Below are 25068 nucleotides of genomic sequence, written 5' to 3'. Positions count from 1 at the left end.
ATCAGCGAGATCATTGTCCTTTAGTTTTTTGAGATTGGCTTATCTCACTTAGCATGATATTCTCCAATTTCATCCATTTGCCTGCAAATGCCATAACATGGTTTGTTTCTTGAGGGAGGGACCATGTTGCATTCTTCTTTGCATTCCCCAAAGTATAGGGCACTGTGAATGTTTCACTGTAAACCCTAGGTTGTACTCTCCTGCCACCCACAACCTAATTAAATTCAATTATGGGATTTCATCAATCCTGCCCCCACTGAAGCAGGTGACATTTGTAGAAGAAAAGCACACGAACTGATGTCACTCCATCAGTCTCAGACTCTGCTTAGCATTCCTGTACCACTGCTCAAATACGTTCACGTTTTCGCTCTCCAAAATGATCATCTCATGAACTTTCTACTGTCACAAACTCCACACATTTACTCTCTCCTTACTCAGCTGAACAGCTTGCCTCTTTTGGGAGAAAAAAGTTAGAGTAGTGTCCTGATAAATGTCTAACAATTGGCTCTGGGGGACCTGAGTCTTAGTGTTTGCTAATTCAAGTGGTGCAAATACACCCACCTGCTGATTTCGAGCTACCAAATTAAAATCAAACTGTCTTTTAAAATTTCCTGAAATCTTAGCCACTGGTTTCCCCGTGCTAGTTTGAGCCAATTCCAACACACATCTGAGATAACTACCTCTTTCAGCAAGTATCATCTATATGCTGACAACCCCCAAATTTCTACTTCCAACTGGAATCTTTCCCATAAACACCAGTTAGTTGGAGCTCCAACTGCATATTCCACATCTATTCTTAAATGTCTACTAGGTATCTTAGCCAAAGGTACAGCTCAGTGGAAGAGTATTTGCCTCACTTTATGGGAAGTCCTTAGCTTAATCCCTAGCACTGCAAGAAAATAAAGGTAACTGTGATACTAGCATGTGGAATCTATGAACATAAGACTCTGCTTTATTACTTTCTGTACAAGAGCTTTAAAAAGAAACTCATTATTTTTCTGGTGCTGGTGATTTAACCAAGGGCCTCATATACATGCTAAGTATGCATTCTACTGGGGTAAGATGGGGGGAAAATGATAGGTTAAAAGGAGACAAAAGGAAGGGCAAGGAAATGTAATTTTATTTTTTATCCGTAGTTTTTGGTACTAGGTATTTAACTCAAGGACGCTTGACCACTGAGCTACATCCCCAGACCCTTTTTAGAAAATTTAAAAATTTTTTTTTATTTTGAGACAGTTTTTGCTAAGTTGCTTAGGGCCTTGCAAAGTTGCTGAAGCTGGCCTGGAATTTGCGATCTTCCAGCTTCAGGCTCCTGAGTCACTGGGATTACAGGCCTGCACCACCACACGCCCCACAGAAAATACGATTTTGATCTGAAATTGTGCATACTTTTCTATGCCTGTCACTCCTCAAATTTCTCCTCCCAGGCCTGTCACTCCCAAATTTCTGGGAAATTAGTAAATCTTAGCATTCCTATAAATTCACTCACTTATAAAAATCACCTTTGTGCACTGATAATTAGCCCATGCAATAAATAAATCAAGCAACAAGAGACATGATACATTAAGAAATCTATAATTTAGGAACTTTTCAACATTATCTATTGATCAGATAATGAAGACCATGTCAGCCTAAAGATCCTGAGAATAGACAACCAGAGAGATCACCAGACATATCCCCACATGCCCTCCCATACCCACCCTAACCAAGTTTTCTTTATTTATTTGCAGTATTAGAAATTGAACTGAGGGCTGGGGAGATAGCTCAATGGGCTGGGGAGATAGCTCATTTGGTAGAGTGCTTGCCTTGCATGCATAAGGCCCTGGGTTTGATCCCCAGCACCAAAAAAAAAAAAAAAGAAAGAAAGAAAGAAATTGAACTGAGGGATGTTTTACCAGTAGTTATTTTTTATTTTGAGATAGGGTCTCCCTAAGTTGCATAGGTCCTTACTAAGTTGGCCAGGCTGGCCTCAAACTTGTAATCCTCTTGCCTCAACATCCTGAGCCACTGGAATTACAGGTGTGAAGCCACTATGCCTGGCATCAAATTTCCTTTAGAAGAAGAATCTCAGTCCCCAAAAGTGCATCTCACTCTACAGCAATAGACTGAATTTTTCCTTGAATGTGTCTCTACTTTCCTAAATAAATAAATCTCTGACACAACACATTCATTTTTTTTTTTTTTTTTTTTTTTTTTTTTTTGGTACCAGAGATTGAATCCAGGGGCACCTAACCACTGTTAACCACTGTGCCATATCACTCGTCATATATATATAATTTTTTTTTTTTTTTTTTTGGCTTCAGTAAATTGTTGAGGCTGGTTTTTGAACTTGCAATCCTCCTGCCTCAGTCTCCTGAGTCGCTTGGATTACAGGTGCACACCACTGTGCCCAGCACAACATGCTCTTAAACTCATTTTATAATGTATGTCAAGAACCTCACTAGTCCTGATTGGAGTTCCTTTCTCTCTGGAAATTCCTCAGACCTTCTCTGGTGACACTACCACTGAACTACATACACCCTCATCCCTAAAAAAGAAACTCTTGATTTTTTTCCTGCATTTACCCTTCTCCCCCTTTTTAAAATTCTTAATCTAAGGAAACCACATGAGTATCCACCTAGATAATGAAAGAAAAAAATGACTGATAATTTTTGTTTCTTTCTCTCATCTTTCCTGAGTCACCCAACCTACAGTAAATGGTATGGCCCCCATGCCAGGGGCAATCTGGATGCCTGTATTTCTTTCCACCTCTGCTGTTCCCACTTCCGGTAGAATAAATAATAGCCCTCCAAATATGTCCCTATCCCAATTACCTTGTGAACCCACTTGTGAATGTGTGACTTCCATGAAAAAGGAAACTTGCAGATGTGATTAAATTAAAGATCTTGAGATGAAGAGATTATCCTGGATTATCCAGGTGACCCCAAGGTAATTACAGTGGTCCTTATGAGGAGGAGTCAAGAAGATCAGTCAGAGAGGTGTATAGATGACAGAGAGGGAGAGGATGCTATGCTGTTGGTTTTGAAGATTGAGGAATGGGTTATGAACCAAGGAATGCAGCAGCCTCTAGAAGTTGGAAGTGTCAAAGAAATGGATTCTCCTCTAAAGCTTCCAGAAGGAATGAAGGCATGCTAACATCCTGATTTTTAGCCCAGTGAAATTGATTTTGGAATTTATTTTTTTGGTGATAGTAGGAATCATATGCAGGGTCTTGTGCATACTAGGCACATGCTCTACCACTGAACTACATCCTCAATCCTAATTTTTGAATTCTGACCTCCAGAACTATAAAACAATAAATATGTGTTGTTTTAAGGAAAGAAATTGTGGTAATTTGTTATAGCAGCAACAAGCAACTAATACACCAAAGTCTAAGACCTTGTGGCCATCTTTCACCTGTATTATTGTAATAGATTCCTAACTGGTTTCTCAATGTTTACCCACTACCTCTTTTTGAATGTGGTAAGAACACTTAACATGAGATCTACTCTTTTTTTTTTCCCCCAATGCTAGGGATGGAACCCAGGACCTCCAGTGCATGCTAAGCAAGCATTCTATGACTGAGCTGCACTCTCAGCCCTCTTATTAGGCAAGTAAGTATACAATACATTGTTTACTATAGGCACAATGTTGTATAGGCAATGCTAGAATTTACTCATTTTTCTGTAACTGAAATTTTATCATTGATCAGCCATTCTGTTTCCTCCTCTTCCTAGTCCCTGGAAACCACCATTCTACTCTCTGCTTCTGTGAATTTCACTCTTCTAGATACTTCATAGAAATGAAATCACGCAGTATTTGATTTCTGTCTCTGGTTAATTTCACTTAGCATAATGTCTTCCAGGTCTCTACATGTTGTTGCATATTGCACATAATTCTTTCTTTTTGGAAACTGAATAATATGGAATTGTATGTATTCTCTGGGTCCACACTTGACTCCCTGTAAATCTGCCCTGTGGAAGTCTGGATGATGATGACTTCAGATTCCCCTGCTTAAAACTGTCCAGTGACTTTTCATTCATTTCGTACAAAATCCAGACTTCTTAAGTGACCAACAAGATCCTCCACAACGCTGGCATTTCTCTCTGCTCTTTTTCTTTCTCTCTCTTTTTTGGGCAGAACTGGGAATTGAACCCAGGGGTGCTTTACCATAGAGGTATATCCCCAGTCCTTTTTTTTTTTTTTTTTTCCCTGTAAAAAGTGATTCTATGTGTTGCATATTCCCAGTTCTTTTTCTTCCTTATTCTGAAACAGGGTCTTGCTAAATTTCTGGGGCTGGCCTGGAACTTGTAATCCTCCTATCTCAGTCTTCTGAGTTGCTGGAATTACAGGCATGGGTCACCCACCCCTGGCTACTTCTCTAACTCTTTTGAATTGCTCTCCCTGATCCAACTTCCTCAAGCCTTAGGGATGTAGTAGTAGCCATTTCCTCTACCTAGAATGCCCTTCCCCCATAGATTGCCAAATGACTGCCTTTCACATGTCAGGTCTGAGTTGCCAATTTAGCTGTTCAGAAAGGACTTCTGTGGGGCTGGGGATGTCGTTCATTGGTATAGTCCTTCTCTAGCATGCCTAAGGCCCTGGGTTCACTCCTTAGCACCCCAAGAAAAGATGAGAAAAAGGCCTTCCATGGCTGTCTAACTTGAAATAACCCCCAGTACCTCCTTAATATATCTTGGTGTTTATTTTAATAATTTCCTTTATCACTTCTGTATTTCCTTGTTTATTCAGTTGTGCATTTATTTCCGGTCTGTCCCCAGTAGATTGGAAACTCAGTGAGAGTTAGAACCTCTGTATCTTTCTGTTGAAAGTTTGTTCTGTCCCTAGAGGGACATACAGTGAGTGCTCCATAAAAAAGCGGGGAACCACCAACTTGTATACCCAGAAGGCCTCAGTGGAGGTGTCTTTTTAGTTATTTTTTGTGTTCCTTTTAGAGAGACCATGGTAAAAGTTTCCCTCTCCAGTTTTGCAAGAGGTAGGGGAGAGAAATGAGTGGTGTTATGAATAAAGAATTGAGCCTAGAAAAGGTAGATTAGAACTTACATTTACATGTTTTCAAACATATTTTTGGTTGTTTTTTACATTTGTGCCTTCTTATTGGTAAATTCAATGTCATTTAGCAAAAAGATATTAATTCTGAATAAGCAATTTTCAGCATGAAAAATTGATGGCCCATGTAAAAAGATTTCACAGGTTCAGACCAACAGAGGGGGTATAGCTCAGTGGTAGAGCATTTGACTGCAGATCAAGAGGTCCCCGGTTCAAATCCGGGTGCCCCCTCATCTGTACTTTAGTATTTTTCAGAGTCATAACAGAATAACCACTCACTCAGCAACCTCTGGATCCAAAATGTCTGAAAGATGTCCTTTGACTCTTCCACTAGCTTAATTTTCCCCTCTGGTTCCTAGCACCCAGGAACTAGCAGCAACACACAGGTTGCTTGAGTGGGGTCGATTGGTCCACCCCAGCTATGTGGTAAAAAGCCCACCTGCACTCTCAATAGGTAGAGGCAAGGCACTGAGCTATTATCATCTTAGAGACTATTCACTAACCCACTGAATATTGTTAATTATAATTTGGTTTTGGGTTAAAAAAATAAAAGAGGCACATCAGGGTCAGAGCAGTATTATTACATATATATTTTTACTTGCCAATGGCTCTTCTATTTTACTTACATTCAGTGCTGAGGACTGAACCCACCACCTCACACATAGCTAAGCAAGTACTCTACCACTGAGTCACAAGTCCAGCCCAGAGTTTCTATGAGCCACAAGTCCAGGTCAGAGTTTAGCCCATTTTGTCTAGTTCACACCCTGGTTGAGAAGACCAAGGATGAATTCAGGTTCAGAAAGTTTACATACTGGCCAAATTAAGGGGTCATAGTACAGGGATTAGACAGTTTAAACGTGAGTAATTTCCCTTCCTTATATTAGCACAAAGGCAGGGCTTTGGCTTGAAAATCCACAGGTGCTAAGTTCAGGGGTTGATGTCTGGGAAAGGGGAGAAATGCTGGTTAGCTATTTCTGCAGCCTGGGCTTTGCACCATGCAAAGCCTTTTATCTCCTTGTCCAGCCCAGCAGCTCGATGTAATGGGAACTGGGGGAAAAATGTGCCCAAGTATTCCCCTAGGTCCCCAGGGATGACACAACCAGATTCCGGATTTAAAATATCACAGTTGCCCCCTGACCCAAGTAGCATGCCTCTGCCTGTCTCTCTTATTTTATCCTTTTTTGGGGCAAAACCTAGTGGAGGGGACGCCCTTGATTTTCCCTCACACTTATCATTTTTCTCCAAACACACAATGACATGGTCACACAGCCAGCACATATCTGTTCATAACTTTAGAATTTGAAACTTGATAACCGGTAGTATCAGTCCACTGGTCTCAAAATGTGTTCAGGGAACCAGTATCACCAGCATCACCTGGGAAATTACTGGAAAAGCTAATTCTCTGGGCCCCATTCCAGGTCTACAAAATCAGAAACTGCGGGTGTTCTAACAAGCCCTCAGGATAATTTTGTTGCGTGCTCAAATCCGAAAACTACTGCATTCATTTATATGGTTGGCTACGGGATAACTATTATTTTTGTACATTAAAGCAGGCTGATAGGTGTGCATTGGTCATTTTACCATTCTCGAAATGTTTTCAGTCTGTCTCTGTCATGGGCAATAGGGAAGGGTGAACACAACATGTCCATGCCACTGGTAATAAAGTTGAAAAAACAAACAACAATAATATAAAAATAAAGGAGAAAAAAAGGAAAAAGTTGAATTTGGAAAGGGCTATGCCTGCGGGTTTCCCTTTCTTTGATCCACCCCTACCCCTATCGGAAACAAACACCGACTTGGAGGAGTCATCCTGTACCCCGAACCCAGGGTCTTGAACTGCCTGACACACCTGTCCCCTGTGGTCGTGGCAGCAGAAATCCTCTCTGGCGCCAGGATGGGGACGCGCATCTTTTGTATCTGATTGTGCGCTCAACCCACACCACCACCTTCCGCTGGACACAAAGCAAAACAGAAAGCTTTTTGCTAAGGTTGGAAAACAAGGAAGGGACTCACCCCGCCCTCCGCTTTTGTTTCCTTATAACCTAGACTCCAACGTTAAAATGTGAATTGAGAACGAAAAAGGAATTATCTACTAATTACACAGAAGAGAAAAAGTCACCGAGGGGGCACCCGGATTTGAACCAGGGACCTCTTGATCTGCAGTCAAATGCTCTACCACTGAGCTATACCCCCGCGCCGGTCCTGCGGCTGGAGGTAGCTCTTTAGGGTGTTAAGACACTGTTGCGGCTGCTGTTCAGGTAGGGAATAAGAATAAGGAGAAAAGGATTAAGGAGGAAAGGGGACAGGTTGAGAGCAGAAGGTGCCAGAATCCAAGGGACTCTGGGGAAAGCTGCACCGCAGCAGCGCAGGGAGGAAGAACTAGCCCGGGTTCGGAGGCTGAGTCCAGTGGTAAAGCACAGGTTCCGCCCTACAAATGTGAGAAAGGATGTGGGCGGGAAGGGAGCTAACTGCGGGGGCGGAGCACGGGGGTTCCGGTTCAGTCTGCAGGTTCACGCCAGGTACCCACTGGTAGGAAGGAAAGTCCCCGATTCTGGAGAATCTGCTGGGGGCGTGCAGGAGTGTTCCAACCCCGCTCTCGACGTGTGAGCGGTTTGCCAGTCTCTCGGAGCCCGAATGCTCCAGATGTGCTGCCAGCCTCGCGCGACACCGCCTCCAGCGCGGGAAAGGCTCTGGGCAAAGTGCACCGTCCGCGGGGGAGAGCCGGGGCGCAAGCACCCGGGTCCCACAGCCCGCCCCGGAACCCGCCCCCGCGCAGCCCCACGTCGCCCGGGGAGCGCGCCTCGCCGCGCGCGCCCCTGCCCGCGCCTGAGGCGCGTCCCCGCCCCGGTGCAGCCCCTCCTCCCCGCTGTGTTTATTAGGGGAAGGAGGGCGGAGGCGGAGGCCAGTTCCCCAGCTCCAGCCGCCGTCGCCGCCGCCAGCACAGTGCAGCCGCGGCCGCCTCCCGCCAGCCCTCCGGGGGAGAGAACGTGCTTGAGCTCGGGCATCCCCGCCCCAGTCTTTTCCGGAGCCATGAACCCCAACTGTGCCCGGTGCGGCAAGATCGTGTACCCCACGGAGAAGGTGAACTGTCTGGATAAGGTGAGTTCCGGGACTCGGAGACGTGTCTAAGCAACCCCGAGCAGTGATCGGAGTAGGGGGAGGAGAGAGGGGCTGGGTCTTTGCCGCCTCATCCCCGCGATCCCAGGGGAAGGGAAGGAGGGTGGGCGGTGTCATGGGGTTTGGGGACGGACCCTAGTCTGGGAGCCGGGAGATCCAGGGCGAGGTGGGCAGCCACTGCTGGAGAAGGGTGGTCTCTGTGACCAGGGACTGGGACAACACAGGGAGGCCAGGCCCGAGGTGTGTGTGTGGGGAAGGTTAGAGGTGCAGTCCCGCCCCCCAAGGCCGGGAGAGTGAGAGCAGACGGCCGCTCCCTCTCCCCGCCGCGCCGAGCGCCAAGTACGCGGAAGCGCGGGGCGCTGGGGGAGGGGGCGGCGGGGGCGGGGCGGCGGCCGGGGGCCAGCGAAACCCGCTGCTCTGGCCACCCCCGGCCCGGCTTCCTGGCCTGGAGGCCCCGGTGCGGGCGATCGCCCAGCGAAGGTCGCCTCAGGGAAGGAGGCTTCGGGTGAGGACCCGAGCCCCGCCGCTAGATCCCCTTTTTGGAGCCCCCCTCGGTGGTTCTGCGCTTAAGGGACCAGCCAGACCTCTTTCATAGCTTCCCAACCCCCACCTCGAATTACAAGCCAACTCCTGATGCTGGGCAGTGCAGCCCGAGCCGGGCGGGGTCGGGTGCTGGGGTAGGGTGGGTGGGGGACTCTTCATAGAGATCTCCTGAAATTGTGCTCTGTTTGGAGACCGGCTTGTAGAACAAAGAGCTAACTTTTCAAAGCAGGTTTCTCCAATGGAGGGTGGGGTTGATTGAGTCCTGGGGAAGCCGAGAAAAGGGGGAGGTGTTTGGAGGGGAGGGGAGGGTGGCCTTCTGGAAATTTGCTGTCCCTGGGGCCCTTAGGCGCCCCCCTCCATCGCCCCCCCGCCGCCCATGCTGGACTCGTTCATCTGGTTGCCATTATACTTTTGGAGGGGGGGTGGAGAGTAGAATTGGGTGTTTCCAGCACAGTTTGGGGGTAGGATCCTGTCCTCTTGTAAGTTCTTAAGATCTTAAGGTAAGCCTGCCCTTCCTTTGCGTCTCCTCCCCGGTCTGGAGGAAAGGCATCTGTTTTGGCCCCTTCCTCATTGTGCTTTGCACCCAACCATCCCAAGCTGGTTCCAAGTCCAAATATTCTCTCCTTTCTGTCCTAACTGGCATGAGGTGGGGGATACTACATTAAAAAAAGGGTGCAAGTTTTATTTCGAAAGGATAGCTCATTGGATATTTTGTCTCTCCCCTCCCCCTTGGGGTTGCAATTCCTCAGTGACCTTTGGCCCCTAAGTCACGGTGAGGAGGTGGGGTTAGAGACTCTGAAACACTTTTGAACTTGCTCTTGTGAAAAAGGGACTTAGAGGACTGCTGCTGTTTTGTTGCCCCTTCAGGGCTTGACTGGGCAAGAGGAGAGGATATTGTGGGCAGGAGGGAAGGTGCTGACCTGCTGGATGAGGGCACCAGTCACTGGAGGCAGGACATGAGCTTGGAGCTACTAGATGGAGAAACAATCCCTTGACAACTTGTCTTTGCTTATGGGCTTTGACCTCCCTGGTGGCAGGGATTTTGGCCCCTGCATCTGCAGTTTTCTGGGCTCCTCTTCCTGTGCCCTGTGATGAATTGGGAAGAGATAGTGCTCACCTTCAGAGGCAATATAGGATGAAAGGCTTGCCAGTCTGGGAATTGGAAGGCTTGGTCCTGGTTCTAGGTCTGCTGCCACCAGCCTTATGATTGGCTCTGGGCCTCAGTATTCCCCATTTCTAGGATGGATGGGTATGACCATGTTGTAGTCTTGGAAGTGGGCAGTCCACTAAAGTACCTGGAAGATTCCCCACATGGTATTGGGAACTGAACATAGGGCTGTTTTGCCACTGAGCCCAGAAAACTGCAGTAAGTAGAAGCGACATCCCGGCCCATTCTATTTTGTATTTTGAGACAGGGTTTCGCTAAGTTGCTAAGGCTGCCCTTGAATTTGTGATCCTCCTGTCTCAGCCTCCTAAATAGCTTGGATTATAGGCTGGATTACAAGTCTGGGCCATCATGCCAGTCTCCTCCCTAACTTTTCTGTCTAACCCTACACTCACTTGCCATATAAAGATCATCAATGCCCGTTACAGTGGGATTACATGCCTGTAGTCCCAACTACTCAGGAGACTAAGGCAGGAAGATTGCAAATTCAAGGTCAGTCTGGACATCCTGGTGAGACCTTGTCTCAAAATAAAAAATAAAAAGGACTGGGGATGTAGCTCAGTGGTAAGTGCCCCTGAGCTCAATCCTCAGTACCAAAACTAAAAGACCTTCAGTACTGTGTGTCAGAGAAGAGGAGGCAGGGATCCTGCAAGGGACCCTCTCTAGTAGTTCTTGAGTCCTAGCTGGAAGATGATGTTCTGGAGAGGGGTGCTGTGGAAAGTAGGATTGGGTGATTCCTCTTGTTTTGAGAACTGTTCCTAAAGGAAGTAGCCCTGGAAAGACCTTGTCCTCCTTTTCTTCTGTACTGAGCCAGAGGCCTGAAATATTCAGGTATTGGGCTTATTCTTCCCTACCTGCTTCAGGCAGTTAAGGAAAGGTACCTGGAGGATGCTGGGCTGAGACCTGGGAGTGGGAAATGTTCAGTCCCATAGGCATTGTTACTAACCAACTACTCATGCTTCCCATTTCCAGTAATGGACAGTCAACTTAGATTGGCCTTGTTCACTACAGTCTCCTATGACATGTAGCCCGCAGTGTGGCTAAAGCACGAGCTGTGTCCTTGGTGTTAAGTCTCTTTTCCTTCTTGAGCCTTATCTCCCAAAGGCATAGGTGAATAAAGGCCTGCCCCCAACCCAGGGTGCTCTGCATGCTGGATAAATATGTATTGCTGATGACGGCGTTTGAGGAAGGACGTTGAGATTTGTTTCCCCAGAGGATTTCTGGGATTAGAGGTGGGGGAGAAACAGTGTTGACTTTGTTACTTACTCATTCAATAAATATTTATTGAACACTTACTTTGAACACCTACTTTTTACCTGGGTACCTGTATTGTCAAAAATCTTGCTATGTCCCTCTCCCATGACTGGATTGCTTCCCCTGGCTTCTGAAAATAGGTGGAGACATTCAGGAAGGTCAGGGGATTGATCTACTGCAGGTTCCTCTGCAATCCCCCATTAGGGTGGGCTCCCTGACTCTGGTTGTCTGAGTGCCCCCTCCTCCCTCAAAGGGGCAGAGTCCTTGTCCCAGTTTCCTAACCAAAGCTTAGAATACCCCATGATCACCTTGCGATCATTCTTCATTAAAGCTTCTACTCACTTCACTGTTCTGGGCTCAGAATACGTAACTGCCTCACCAAACAACAGTGACTACTCCTGTGAATTATGAACCTGTAAACAGAGGCTCAGATAGTTGATGTGACTCATCCTCTTGCTTTTAGCCAGAGTTGGGATTCACATCCAGAGTTCCTTTTGCTGGTGTATTTGCAAAAAGTATTTATTTACACACTCTTATTAGTGCCAAAGGTGGGTCATACCCCTCCCTGATCCCCCACCTGTACCCACAGGCCTGGGATCTTGTGAGATACGGGTGGGGCATCTGGGGTATAAGGAATAATAATAATATAGGTGGAGATTCAGGAAAGATCCACACCTTTAAGCCATTAGCCTGGGTGAGCTAGGTTGGTATAACCTGGACAGGGTAGGGCTGGTGCTGCCATTGACAGAGAGAAAAACTATAACCCTGAGCAACAGGAAAGGAGAAGATCTCATACTCCAACCCTGAGTCATCTCACCCCAGGCAGCTGGGGTGCAAAGGGCAAGATGCCAGGTGGCAGGCGTCATGACCTGGAGCTCTCCACACCCGATTCCAGAGCCAAGCTGTGGAAGGACCGGGACTAGCCAGTCTAAACCAACTGAGATGGATCCTTGCAGGTCTTCTGTGCCCACCAGCCTCTTCCTTTCTGTGGAGTGGGTTTCTGTAGAGAAGGTTGCAGATGCGTTCGGGGAGACTGAGGTGATCCACCTCTGTAGCCTTGGAGCTGGCCGAATGGCTTCTTGGCACCAGAGGTTTGGTCAAGGGCTGTCTGATTTCTGTGAACAGGGACACTATGGACTTTGCTGTAGCTGGAAGGCTGAAAGTTGCTGCCTTGAGTGCACTTTGTTGCCCTGAGTTCCAGGATTGCTTCCCTGAAGTCTTTGCTAGCAAGGGGCTCTTGCTCTGGGTCAGGGCTTTGGGGGCAGAGCAAGGAGGCAAACAGGGCCACTGACCCTATTGAGACAGGATGGGGTTTCTTTCCTCTTTGGGTCTTAGTACTCAGCCCAGGCCTGGCTCACAGGAGTTGTGGAGTGACTGTCCATTTCTTGCTCCCCAAAGAGGACACAGTGGCAGGAGTTGCTAGATTTTCTTGAACCTTATAACCCTCTTCCAAAAAGAGGGAGGGCAGTGACATGCAGCAGCGAGGGTGCTAGGCATCCTGTGAAGTGGACCCTGCCGAACCTCGTTCTCTGCCTCTGTGCCTCCAGGAGAATATTTTAAACTTCACTGTTACAGATTTGGAGACTGAGCTCAGTAACTGCCCTGCAGGTACTCAGTCCACTTTGGTTTCCATTACCCTGCTTCTCAGCACCCTATAAAGGGATAGGTGATGGCCCTCCTCAGCCCCAGCCTCTGATTACCTAGCCGAGAGCAAGAGGTCTTTGTGGGAGTAGGAGAATGGGGTGGGAAGAACTGTGGTGGGACTGAGTTGTCTCCTGTTTGGAAGCCGTCTTCCTCCCCATGATGGCCTGGAGGGTTTTCTGGAATCTCTAGACTGGGGCTTGTTGGTCCTGTACCTCCAACCTGGTACTACACTCTGCCCTGCTTCCCAACAGGGCTTCGTGCCAGGGCGGGGGCTTCGCCCTTTGCTAGAGCAGGGGTGTCTCTCTCTTTTCCCTTATCTCCCCTGCGTCAGTCAGGAGACAGCCTTGGAGGTCCCCAGCCTTAGGACAGTGTGTATTCCTGCGTGTATGTGTGTGAAAGTGGGTCATGGTCTGGATTCCGGAGAATGTTTTTCCTGGCAGGCCCCCGTGGGGGTGGGGGAGGCCGGGGCCCAGGCAGGGGCATGTGCTGCTGAGCAGGCAGAGGCCAGCAGACTGGGTGGTGACAGTGCTGGGGCACTCTGCCAGTGCCTTGCAGTTATTGGGGGAGACGGTGGGGCTCTCACTTTGGGGGTTTATGGGGACAGGGACCACCCAGTTTTAGTTTTCTGAAGGGTTATATGTGTTGGGGTATGCGCTTTGAAGAGTTGAAGAGTCTGGAAGCCCCCTTTGGGGGGTGGTTCTGAGATACGCTTAGGTTCGGGGTGGGGGTAGGGGGTGGGCTCAGGTCAGTCATCCCTTTACTTCCAGAATGCAACCGGCCTTCTTCCCGAAAAGTGATTCTCCTATCATTTGCTTAATATTTCACCATTAGACTTTTCCTTTGGGTCTTCTTGATAGGGAGAGTACTCCATAGAGGGAGGTTACCTCCTGAAATTCTCTCTTGTTGAAGTGGACCGTGGTAGGGGAGGTTGAATTCCAGCTTCTCAGCTTTCCTTTCTTCTGTCTCCTCCTCCAAGTGTCTTAAAAGCACTTTTTGAAAAGCTTGCCTTGTGGGGAATCCCTTGATGGATAGCCAAGGATCAACCCTATGGCTGGACACAGGTCACTTTCAAAGTTCCCTGGCCCCTTCCTGGCTTCTGAACTCCTCCTTTTGAGGGTCAGAAATGTCTCCTTTGACTGCTCGGAATTGGGGCAGGGACATGCTAGTCAGGTCACCCAGACAGCCTGGATTCTGGGGTCTGAAGCCCTGGTTAGTGCTTGTTCTGGGGCCCCATCCTGGGCTGCCAGGGTTAAGGTACATTTCACTTGAGTGGATTTGCCAGAACATCACCGCTTCTCAGGGTTGGGCTCACTTCCTTCATTGCTTTCTAGTCTGTTCCCCATCGTGAATTGGTCCTGGCAGCTCAGTTCCAGGTCCCTGGGCTTTGCTGGAGTCTTCCCAGTCCCGGCTTTGCACACACATACATCAGAGCCTGCCTGCACCCCCACAACCTCCAGAGAAGTTCGTTCCTGCTGTGCCCAGCATCTAACATTGAATCTTGAGAGGATCTCAGTGCTGTGCTGAGGGCTTCACAGATAATTTCTCATTAATCCTTAGCAGCCCCGGGATGCATAGGTATTTTTGTATGCATTCTACAGACACAGAAATGACTCCGAGGTACGGGGTGCTGCCCAAGGTCATATAACTTGCAGGTGGAGCTTTGATGTCTGCTTTGGGGAGTCCATCCCAAGACTTTTGAAGCACAGTGCCTCAGTGGGAGACCAGCTGCTGGGTGCTGTCCTACCCTATCCAGCTGGGTTGGGAGAGGGATGATGGAGGTTAGACAGGGTGTGGGTGTACTCACTAGAGCTTGGGGCTCCTCTCTTGGAGAGGAGACCCACAGGAAGTGGGATACACCAGAACTGTAGCATCACAGGGAGGGTGTGGGGGGGTGCATGTGTCTATGGGGGCTAGGAGTACCAGGGCTCTTGGTCTGTATGCATGGGCTGGTGTGTGGGGGTGGGCCCTTCTCCAGGCCTTGTGAGGCTAGAGGAGCTGCCCCTTCCTGTTCAGAGCTGCTGCTTAGCAACCTGAGTGCCACTTTGCATAAGCAATGAGGCTTTTCTAGCTCTAGAGCAGGAGGAGTGGTCTGGGGAGGTGAAACTGACCTTCTCCGTGCTCCTGGGGGCTGCTACTGCAGCCATAACTGGGCTTTTCCCCCCTCACCTTTAGGCTTGCCCTTTTCCCAGTCCTGAGAGCTCAAATGGCTGCCTGGTAGAGGGTGGGGTGGGGAAGGGAGTGTCATCAGCCACTAGACCCTGTGACCTGAGATGCCACCAGTCCACCAGGGGTGATTCCAAGTCCTCCACAGCTGTGTGTTCCCTGGGATGGAGGGTTCCTGAGTGTCCATGACTCCCAAGCCCCCTGCCCAAAGTCCTGGTATCTGATGGGTGTCCTCCTCCTGTCTCTACCCCCAGTTCTGGCATAAAGCATGCTTCCATTGTGAGACCTGCAAGATGACACTGAACATGAAGAACTACAAGGGCTATGAGAAGAAGCCCTACTGCAATGCGTGAGTTCTGCAGGGGACAGGGACTGGGTGGTGCCTCACTCCCTCTTGAGTTCTTCCTTCCCTTCTGACAGCTACAAGGTGACATTGCCAGCCCTTTCTTAACTGTCACGATACATCGTAATCACTTTGTATCCTCACAGCAGATGGTGAGGCAAGAGTTCTTCTTCTTATTTTTTTATTTTTACTTTTTGGTGGTATTGGGGATTTAATTCAGGGGTGCTCTACCACTGAGTTACACCCCCAGCCCTTTATTTTTATTTTTTAAGTCAAGGTCTTGCTCAATTGCTGAGACTAACCTTGAACTTGGCGATCCTCCTGCCTCAGCCTCCTGAATAGCTTGGATGGCAGGTGTGCACCATTGTGCCTGGCTACAAGGACTTTTATTATTCCCATTTTATAGATGGGAAAACAGGCTTGGAGAAGGGACGGACGGGCTTTTTCAAGATTGCATAACTAGTTAGACATTAGTTTGTGTCCAGTTCTAGGCAATAAACAAACATGCTCATTGTACCCTGCTGCAAGATAGGGATCATAGTGACATGCACCTGTAGTTCCAGTCACTCCGTGGATAAGGTGGATAACCCAGGAGTTTGAGGCCAGCCTGGGCAACATAGTGAGACCTCATCTCTTAATAAATAAGTAAATTAATAAATTCATAATTTTTTTTTTTTTTTTTTTTTTTTTTTTTAAAGAGAGGGATCTAGCAATTAAGTGACCTGCTCTGTGTCTGCCTAGCAATTGACAGGCTTCTTCTCTCACCTGAGCACTTTGTAGGCTTTCGGGGGGGGGGGGGCCCTTCCTTCGGTGCCCTTTTTATACTCTGTTGCCCCTGGCTCCTAGCCCTTCTAGAGTTTGTTTCTTAGGAAGTGGGGACAAGAAGAAGAGTGTGGCCTGGCCTAGGCAAATCTCTTCCCAGCCTAGCCACATGGACACTTTTTTCTGAATGTAATTAATTGGCCCACTGGGGGAAGGGGTGGAGGTTGAGAGACAAGTTGTCTCCCACCTGGGAGGGACACTGCCTGGTCCCATCTCAAGCAGCTGCAGAGTGCCCCAACCCTCCATTGTCAAGGTGACCTCATAAGTAACAAGTGCAAACTCAATGTCAGGTCCGTGGGACATGGCAGCCTCAAGAAGGTCAAATTGCCTGCAAGAGGGTGGAAAGATCAGTATTCTATAAATTTAGGGTCTGATTTTAGTCCAGTTTTGGTTTTTTTTTTTTTTTTTTTTTTAAGCAGGAAAAAGAAATACATGTAATTCATTATTTGCCTAATACATGGGAGTTTCAGACTTCTGGTTTTAAATCCTCAGGAGACTCTTTGTAGCCGAAGATCATCCAGGAAGGGAAATTTGGGACTTGTGGAAAAGGGGTTGGGAGCTTAAACCCCTGGGAGAGACTCTCTCCCTCGTAGTAGCACATTTCCAGTCCCCTCCTGATACCACTGCCTGTCTCTTTGGGGTTTTGCACATTCCTTGGGCGCTTATTTCCTGCCTGATGCCATATGTCAACCTGGGCCAGGTGCTATGAAAACCAATTTCCGAAAAAATATCAAGCCCAGGGGACCTCTGAATGCCAACCCTCCTGAAGGGCAAGGGGCCTTGGCAGTTTTCCTGGTGCAGAGGAAGGGCCACAGCTCCATGCTGGTTCCTCCTACAGCTGCCCCTCTCTCCTGACTTCTGCTCCTCTAACCCCCACCAACCCCTCCCAGCCCCAAGGGAAATGGGACATTCTTCAAATTCTTAAGGGCTCACACAAACCCTGATTCTCTGCCACTTCCTCCCTCCTTTGGGGAGTGGGGTGGGGTTCAGAAAAGCCAGGGCACTTAACTCCTTGGCTGCTGGACCACTTCCGGCTGGACTGGGCCTCCTTTGGGGGGCAGCTTCTGGGCCTTCACTCCTGGGCAGAAGTTCAGTAGCAGGTGCCCGATGCTTCACACCTCTATATTCTAAACTCCAGCAGCCTAAAACTTTGTGAGCTCTGGAAGTGGGAAAAAGAAATCAGAGGCTTGACCTTATTTTCTCTGCATTTTCTTAGCCTAGTGTCAAAGGGCTAGCTTTCTTTTCTCCGTCTTCTGGAGAGCTAGCAACAAGTGGGGGTGGGGGCTTCTGCAGAGGTTGGGGTACTGGGAGAGGCAGAAGCTGTAGCTTTCCTCCCTGGATGTTGGGAGGCAGAAGTTCCCTTCTCTCTACTGGCATCCAGCCACAGAGGAGTTGTCCCCTCCCCTCCACTCTCTAGCCTTTATAGCCTTAGTTCTGTATCCAGTTAACCTTGACCTCTGGACCAGTTGGGTGTTGGCTGGGAAGGCCCCTGGATGAGAGGGAAGGTGTGGCAGATGTGTAACCCAGCTGTGCTTGCTCCAGCTATAGTAGTAGCACCTTGCTCAGAACTCTGATGCCTCCTCTGTCCCTCAGCCTCAGCCATGTCTTGGCCAGCAAGCCATATGTGGGAGTCCATCCAGGAGAAGCACCCTCTGTACCCTCGGTTTCTCCATAGTTAAAAATTCCTACCCAGAGATGCTGGACCCTAGACCAGAGTCCCTGCTGTGTGCCCGACAGCATGCCAAGTGTTTGCAGTCTTTCCTCCTGTTTTCTGCCTGCCGTTGGCCCCATCCTTCAGTGACTTTCAGATTCCTACACCTGGGGTTTTTGAGGGTAGCTTTCCCCAGTCTCGCCAGGCTTTGTGGACCACAAGCTTAGCTTCCCTCAGCTTCCTTCTGTGAAGCACCCCATGCGCTGCTGGGCTAAGCCCCATATAGGACCCAAATGCCAAGTGGTGTCTCTTGGCATCTTGCCAGGTAGCTGGGCCCACCCAGCGAGTGAGGGTGTGAGCTGGGTGTGCAGGAAAGCCTCGGTGTTGGGCCTGTCCCCGCCAGCCCCTGCACACCAGGGCAGTGACGATCTCGTGGGGCAGGGTATCAAGCCAGAAGCCAGCTGTCTCTCTCAGTTGTCTGTCCTTCCGTGGGGCCTCTGGAGACCAAGATTGAAGTTCTGGAAAGTGACCCTAAGCAGCGAAAGGCTGCTTCTCTTTCCCTGCTTGGATCAGGCTTGTGTGGGGGAGAGGCAAGGGCAGGAACACAGGCCAGAGCTCTTGGCTGCCTGGCACCGTGGCCCCCGTGTATGTGCAGTTACCCAGGTGCCCGGTGTGTTTGGGGTGCCCCAAGACACACACACTGGGCGCTGATGAGTGGGCTGCTTCTGCTCTCACATTCGGGTCGCGGCCACACTGGGCAGCCACACTGGCATGGCTGTGGCAAGGTCGAGGCCCACACTCTTGCTTTTGCACAGTAGCCCAGGAACTGCTAATCTAATCCTTTCTCGAGTCTTCTAGGTGGGTGGGGTGAGTCTGCTCTTTTGGTTAGAGAAATATTTATACCCTTGATCGTTTGTTTTGCAAACTGGATTTTCCAATACCCTGGCTCCATACAAACCTGCTTCTTTGTCTCCATGCAAATGATTTTGAAATCAGGCTGGGGGCGTGGATGCAGAAAAACTGCCGGCTCCCTCTTCCTTGGGGACCTGCAAAGCAAAGACTGGGCTGTAGGTCTGGGGAGCCAGCGCTTGGGGCGTCCATTAAGGGCTGTGCGTAACCTGGGGAGGGCAGGGGGCCCTCACTTGCCCCTCTCTCTTCACTGGCTGCAGACAGCTGGGATTCATCAGTTTGCTTGATCTGTGTTGTGAGGAGCTGAGGAAGGTTGGAGGTGGAGCTGTCCCTGATTCTGGGGAACCAGGGACTGTCGCTGCCCTTTCCCCAGGCCTTGGATGGGAGTAGGGCAAGGTCGGTGTCTAAATTCCAGCAAACTGTCTCTAATCCCAGTAGCTCTAAGGGGTGGGGCAGTGTTGGGCAAACCCAGGCCTGGGGCCTGAGGCTTTCCTGCCCCCCCAGAATTCTCTGCCTTACTGGGAAAATTGGGTCAGGTGTCTTAGGGAGCCAAAGGAAGCACTGGAGTGGGAGGGGCATGCACGGCGTGTGTTGGGGTGGGGGAGGCGAGCACAAACGGCAACCGAAGTGACCAGATGCAGCCTGCAGGCAACTCCCTCACCTCACTCATGCCCACAACCCTACACTCTGAGGTCAGACTTTAAGGAAGCTTGGAGGTCACTTTGCCTTTAAACACCTGCGTTTTTACAGATGAAGAAACTGAGCTTCAGCTTTTCCATGTCTTTCTCAATTTGGCAGAATCATTTCTCTTTAAGTTTAGCCAACAGTGGCAGGTGCAGGCTTTGTTTTTTCTTCTTTTTCATTTTGTCTACAATCCCTGAGGGCTGGTAAGTTCTTCTTCTAGTCTACCCTTGATCTTTTTGACTGCTCTTTTTTTTCCCCACTGGTCAAACAATGCCTCCTTGTTGCTTCCTATCCCCACCAGTTCAGCCACTTAGGCTTGGGGGGCTGGGGAGAAACTGGGTTAGTGAGAGCCCTCCCTGCCCGCCTGTGGGCAGTGTTCCCAGCAGGGGTTTTTGGAATCAGCAGCTCTAACCAGAGGCAGGATGTCAGGCTGGTTTTTTTTTTTTTTTTTCCCTTTTGGTAAAACCAAAAGCTTCTTGTTGCTTTTGTTGATGTATCTTTTTGTTCCTCCTTCAACACAAAGCTGTGGGTTTTTGAAGGGGTCCAAGCCTGGAAGGGAGGTTCCACATAGGAAGAGGGAGCTGGCCTTTTAGGATCATCTGGTCTGTCCTTGTTCTACCTCTGGAGTGTAGCAAATGGCAGGACTGGGGAATGAGGCTGTCACCTGGAAGCCTGTAAATCTTGCAGCTTCTCAGCATCCTCCCTGCCCTCACTTCCTTGGGAACAGGAAGGTGACTCAGGTTCTCAGGGATAATGCCTTGACTGGGATAGAGGTTGCTTCAGATCTGTCCTTAGCTGGCTGGGCAGCTGTAGGACTGGGGAGGATGCATTAGACAAGTTTCTGTCCTTGACAGTGAGTCTCTGTTTCTCCATCTGTAAAATGGGCACAATGACAACTACCTTTTGTAACCCAAAGCTTAGAGGTGAGTATCAGGGAGAATGCATAGACACAGAATACAGAGCAGCAGCTTCGTGTGCCTGTGGATTCCTTGAAGGCCAGGCTGCTGCCCGTAGCTGCCCAGCTCCTACCTCTTTTCTTCCTAGCCAGTAGAGGCTTTTCCTGGTTTTGCCCTCTTGGATGCCAGGTCCCTTTTCCGGTCCCCCAGCCTTCTCTCCTATCAGGCTGCCTTCTCAAGAGCTGCTGAGAACAAGAGGAGTGCAGAGAAGCATCAGCAGAGGGCCCCTGCTGGGAATGATTAAGAAAGGGCCCCAAAGTGGTGGCTTTATGTCTGTGATCCCAGTGACTCAGGAGGCTGAGGCAGGAGGATCACAAAATTGAGACCAGCCTGGGCAATTTAGTAAGACCCTATCTCAAAAAATAACAAAGCGTAGTGGTTAAGCGCCCCTGGATTCAGTCCCCAATACCAAAAAAAAACAAAAACAAAAACAAAAAAAACCCCAAAAACACACAAAAAAAGAAGGGACTTGCACAGTCTAGCTCAGGGGACAGTGAACAGCTGTGCTTTGGACTTAGCTCTGTGCCAGGCCTCCCTCACCCTGTCCCTCGTGTCCTCACCATGGCCCAGTCTGTTGTGGGGCTGGGTTTCAGCTGGGATGAGCAGCCCATCTGTCTTAGAACCCACACTGGCACCTGCTTGACACTAGTACACACACACCTCCCTTCCCACTGGGATCTGGGGGTACAGGGAGGTAGGAGTTTCTACCTGAGGACAGCAAGGGTGGAAGAAGGTGGCATTCCCAGCAATTGTTTGTACAAAGAGGTCAGAGCTGTTGGGCCCTATTCAAAGCTGGTTGTGGTGGGGGAGGGGCATGGGCACAGCACTGGCGGGTTTCAAGCCTGCCCTCTAGAAACAAACCGGGGCACACGTCCTCCTCACCTTAACTGTCTACAGGGATCCCCATACACACAGTCTCCTGCTTCTGCCCTCACTGAATTCTCCTTGGTTGAGGACACCCTGCAGTCTCTCTCTTCCCCTGCCCCCATGCTTGGTAGACCTCTCTCTCTCTCTCCTGCCTGAAGCTGAGGATGAGGTTGCCATGGGAACCTGAAGCCGCAGTGAGCAGGGGAAGGGAAAGGCTGGGTTGTCTCACCAGGGCTGGGAGCTTTGGGGAGGAGCAGGGTGACCCAGCCCGGGTGGGGTGTGATGGAGACCGGATGCAGCCCTCCCTGGTGCCTGGACCTTTCTCTGCCTGGGATTGGGCTCAAGGGGCAGGGACAGGAGGTTGGAGGCTCTGGAGCTCCTCTTGAATCTAGTTAATCTGATGCAGGATTAAAGTCCTTCCCCATTTCTGCCAAATTAAGTCAACACGAGGCAGACCCCCCTCCTCCCAGGCGTTTTTGATGGGATTAGTATTCTGACTTCTAGGGCTGAGCTCTGGTGCCCACCAACCCATCTGAGGCATTTGCTGTTTGTGGGAGGGACTCTGAGACCTTTTGGTAGGGTATAGGGTGAGGAGGGACACAGTGTGGGTAGAGGAGGTGGTGGCTGCCAGTGTGGACCAGTGTCCTTGGTGTCCGGGAGACGCCATTGCTGCAGAGGGCACATCTGTGTGTTCATTGTGTGGGAGGCGGACGCAGTGTGTGTAGGAGCTACAGAATCAGGGGAAGGGTGGGACATGTCAGATGCATGTGTCTGGCTGTCCTTGGCCACTGGAGCTGGCCCTCTGCTTTAACCCTATATGTTCAGGCAGATGGGAAACTTCAGCGTTCACAGACTGACTCCCACAGACCCCTAGCCTGCTTCCATCCTGCCCCCATTAATGCTACTTAGTCTCAGAATCAACCCTTCACATCTGGGCCAGAGCTGCCTTGGAGTATCCCCCTGATCTCCTGACTCCTGGCCCTCTGTGGAGATAGCTTCCTTTCCTTCTAGTCTCTACGAATAGACTCCCACTTGATCCTCCCTGCCTTGGAACCGCTCAGGAATTCTGAATGGGCTCCTGAGCTGTGGGTGGCCTGGCTGCTTGGAGCTGGGCCAGGCCCGGGGGTTGGACCTGCCTTAGACCTGTGTTCACCCACGGCTGTTTCTGTTGGCAGCTGCAGGCACCTGTGTTTGCTTTTCTCCTCCTGCTTCCGTCCCTATGCTGGGGACCTGTGAGCTGGGTGGACCTGAGCAGAGCACAGCTAGTATCACCTAGGCCTGTGACAACGAGAGTAGCCCAGAGGGGGAAAGGACTTGCCAAGGTCACCCAGTGCGTCAGTGGCAGGACCAAAGTCCAGCGCTGTGCCCTTTCTAGTCACTCCTTTCTTCGCTGAGTTCTTTACCCTGAGTCCTGCCCTTCACAGGTGGTGGACAGAGGGAGGTTATGTGTTTACCAGTAGCCCAGGGTGCTATGAGTGACTGGAGAACATGCCAGGTTTGGTTAGAGCGTGGGCAGGTGGCAGCTCATGGCTAGCTCTTGGGCATGTCAGCTAGTCCAAGAGGGATGTGCCTGGGAGGAGTTTCTTGGAGGCCATCCATCTCTCTTTTTTTCTCTCTTTACCCAGGTGTGCTTTACTACTGAACTATATCCCTAGACCTTTTTGTATTTCTTTTACTTTGAGATGGGGTCTTGTTAAGTTGTTGAGGGTCTTGCTAAGTAGCTGGGACTAGCCTTCAACTTTTTTTTTTTTTTTTTTTTTGGTATCGGGGATTGAACCCAGTGGTGCTTAACCGCTGGGCCACATCCCTAGCCCTTTTTTGTTATTTTAGAGACAGGGTCTCGCTGAGTTGCTTAGTACCTCACGAAGTTACTGAGGCTGGCTTTGAACTTGAGATCCTCCTGCCTCAGCCTCCCGAGCCGCTGGGATTACAGGCGTGTGCCACCGCACCCAGCCAAGCCATCTTTTTCTTACCTTGGGACAGTTTGTGAGTCAGGGATCTGCAGTGGTCTCAGTTCTGGTGAGTGTGGTCACCCACAGCTAAAAATGGGTAGACCTTGTGTTCATGCTTGGAGAAACCACACACTAGTCTCTGGAATAGTTGGGATCCCCAGTTGTTTTCACATACCAGCACACAAGTACAACCCACTGTGATTCAGGGCTGCCTCTCCTGTAGCTGCTTTGCTGCAGGACCTTGTGGTGACTCAGGAGGATATAGGAGACACAAGTTCTGGTCTCCTGGCTGAGCTTCGACGCCTGGTATGATACTTGTTTATTCAACAAGTATTTATTGAATTCTGACTACTATTCCCGGAGCTTGGAATAAATCAATGAACAAGAGACCAAAAAAGTTCCCTCCCCTGTGGAGAAGTAACAGAGAAGGACCATCCAGCCTTGTGATTAATAAGTTAGCCATGGGGGTCTCTAAGTGATAAATATCTGGAGCCAGGTTGCTATTTCCTCTGTGGGATGGGAGTGTTGTTCAGGAGATCCGGGAGACTGGACTCTGGGCCACCCTGCCTCCTGCCACCAACTCCAAATCAGCTCTTTCTGGGGGCCAGGACAGTGATCTGTCCCATGTCTAGAGATGGGACAGTGGAGTTCAGCATGCTGAGGGCTCTGAAGAGATCGAGTATAATCTGGATCTCGGTTTCCTATATGCCTTGGCCACATTGTTTAACCTCTCTGAACTGAGCTCTTCTCTCTGTCAGAGGGGGACAGTGGCAGCACTTGCCACATAGGGTGACTGTGACCTCCTTTCTGGTCCTGAACTGGTCTTCTCACCTCTCCTTCAATTAAGTTGGGTTTTCTTAGCCCTTCAGACACGCCCTTGGAGATGCCCAGCCCAGCCTCCTCTCAAGGATGGCAGGGAACACTGCTGTCCTGCTGCTGGGGCTGGGGCAGGGACTGCTTAAGAATAAACAGAGGGGGCTGGGCTGCATTAAAAAAACAAATAAATAAAATAAAGGTATACATTAAAAAAAAAGGATAAAAGGGAGCCTCCATTCCAGGAGAAGTGCAGAGGTTCCTGCTCCGTCGCTGGAGCGATGCCGACTCTGTTTTTTCTGTCCTGCAGACACTATCCCAAGCAGTCCTTCACCATGGTTGCCGACACTCCGGAAAACCTCCGCCTCAAGCAACAGAGCGAGCTGCAGAGTCAGGTGAGGGGCTGGCCTGAGCCGCAGCTGGTGGGGAGAGCTGTCGTAAGCCCGGTTTGGCAAGGGTTCCTTCCCCTGTGGTTACTCGGCAAGGCCAAGGTGCTGAAATCCTAGCTCTCGCCGACTCCCTGCCCCCCCCCCCCCCCCAGCTACTTGGTACTTCCTGATTTTATCAGAGGAGCGGGAGGGTGTGCCTGCCTTCCTACCTGAAGCCGGCGGAGAGGTGTGGGTGTCTGACTGTGCTCTGGGGCCCCCTAAAGCCTGCTCCCTCTGGGAAACTTCCCCTTGACCTCCTCTCCATTCATGCTCACCCACAGAGGAGGGGTTTGGGGGAGACCAGGGCGCTGGGCTCTCCAGTCTGAGCTTACACAGTTGGCCCTCTGTAGTCAAGTCCCTAGCCCTTCTCTGTCTCCTTGGAGGGCAGGTGTGAAGGGGCCTGTCCTCCTTTGTACCCTGAGGCCTGACTTTCCTGAGCACTGCTGTGTGGGGAGGCTCCCACCCTCCTGTGGGGAAGTAGGTTCCTGGCCCAGGGAGAATTCTTCAGCAGACTAAAAGCAAGGGGACTAGAGCCTGAGACTCTGCCTGGAACAAAGCTGGCCTGCAGCGGGCAGGGCAGGGCTTCAGTGAGGATTAAAGGATTAAAGGAGAGAATTTACCAGGTGGGCAGGGTGCCCAGGGAGGTTCCACCTGGGTCACAGAAGGGGATTGCTCTCAGCTTCTCGGGAATGGGGTGGTATCATGTTT

The 25068-nt window shown here is 49.9% G+C and overlaps 1 protein-coding gene and 2 non-coding genes across 4 annotated transcripts in view; 2 read left to right on the top strand and 1 right to left on the bottom strand.

Moving 5' to 3' along the window:
- Nucleotides 1–5208: 5208 nt before the first annotated feature.
- On the top strand, nt 5209–5280 carry Trnac-gca (transfer RNA cysteine (anticodon GCA)). Its single transcript has one exon. It is a non-coding gene; the product is annotated as a tRNA-Cys (tRNA).
- Nucleotides 5281–7170: 1890 nt separating this feature from the next.
- Trnac-gca (transfer RNA cysteine (anticodon GCA)) lies at nt 7171–7242 on the bottom strand. Its single transcript has one exon. It is a non-coding gene; the product is annotated as a tRNA-Cys (tRNA).
- A 419-nt stretch (nt 7243–7661) lies between these two features.
- Nucleotides 7662–25068, top strand: part of Lasp1 (LIM and SH3 protein 1) — a 39171-nt gene continuing 21764 nt past the window's right edge. The window contains exons 1-3 of one of the 2 annotated variants that reach the window (XM_047546369.1): nt 7662–8148; nt 15190–15284; nt 24243–24327. In XM_047546369.1, the coding sequence (XP_047402325.1) occupies nt 7684–8148; nt 15190–15284; nt 24243–24327 (645 nt within the window). In that variant the 5' untranslated portion in view covers nt 7662–7683. Of the gene's footprint in view, nt 8149–8650; nt 8672–15189; nt 15285–24242; nt 24328–25068 lie in introns of those variants that run through there. The other variant, XM_047546370.1, reaches the window with a different exon arrangement.

This window comes from Sciurus carolinensis, chromosome 3 (assembly GCF_902686445.1).
Source record: "Sciurus carolinensis chromosome 3, mSciCar1.2, whole genome shotgun sequence".
Classification (NCBI taxonomy): domain Eukaryota; kingdom Metazoa; phylum Chordata; class Mammalia; order Rodentia; family Sciuridae; genus Sciurus; species Sciurus carolinensis.
The sequence above is the reverse complement of the archived record's forward strand: the minus strand, read 5'-3'. Positions and strand labels throughout refer to the sequence as shown.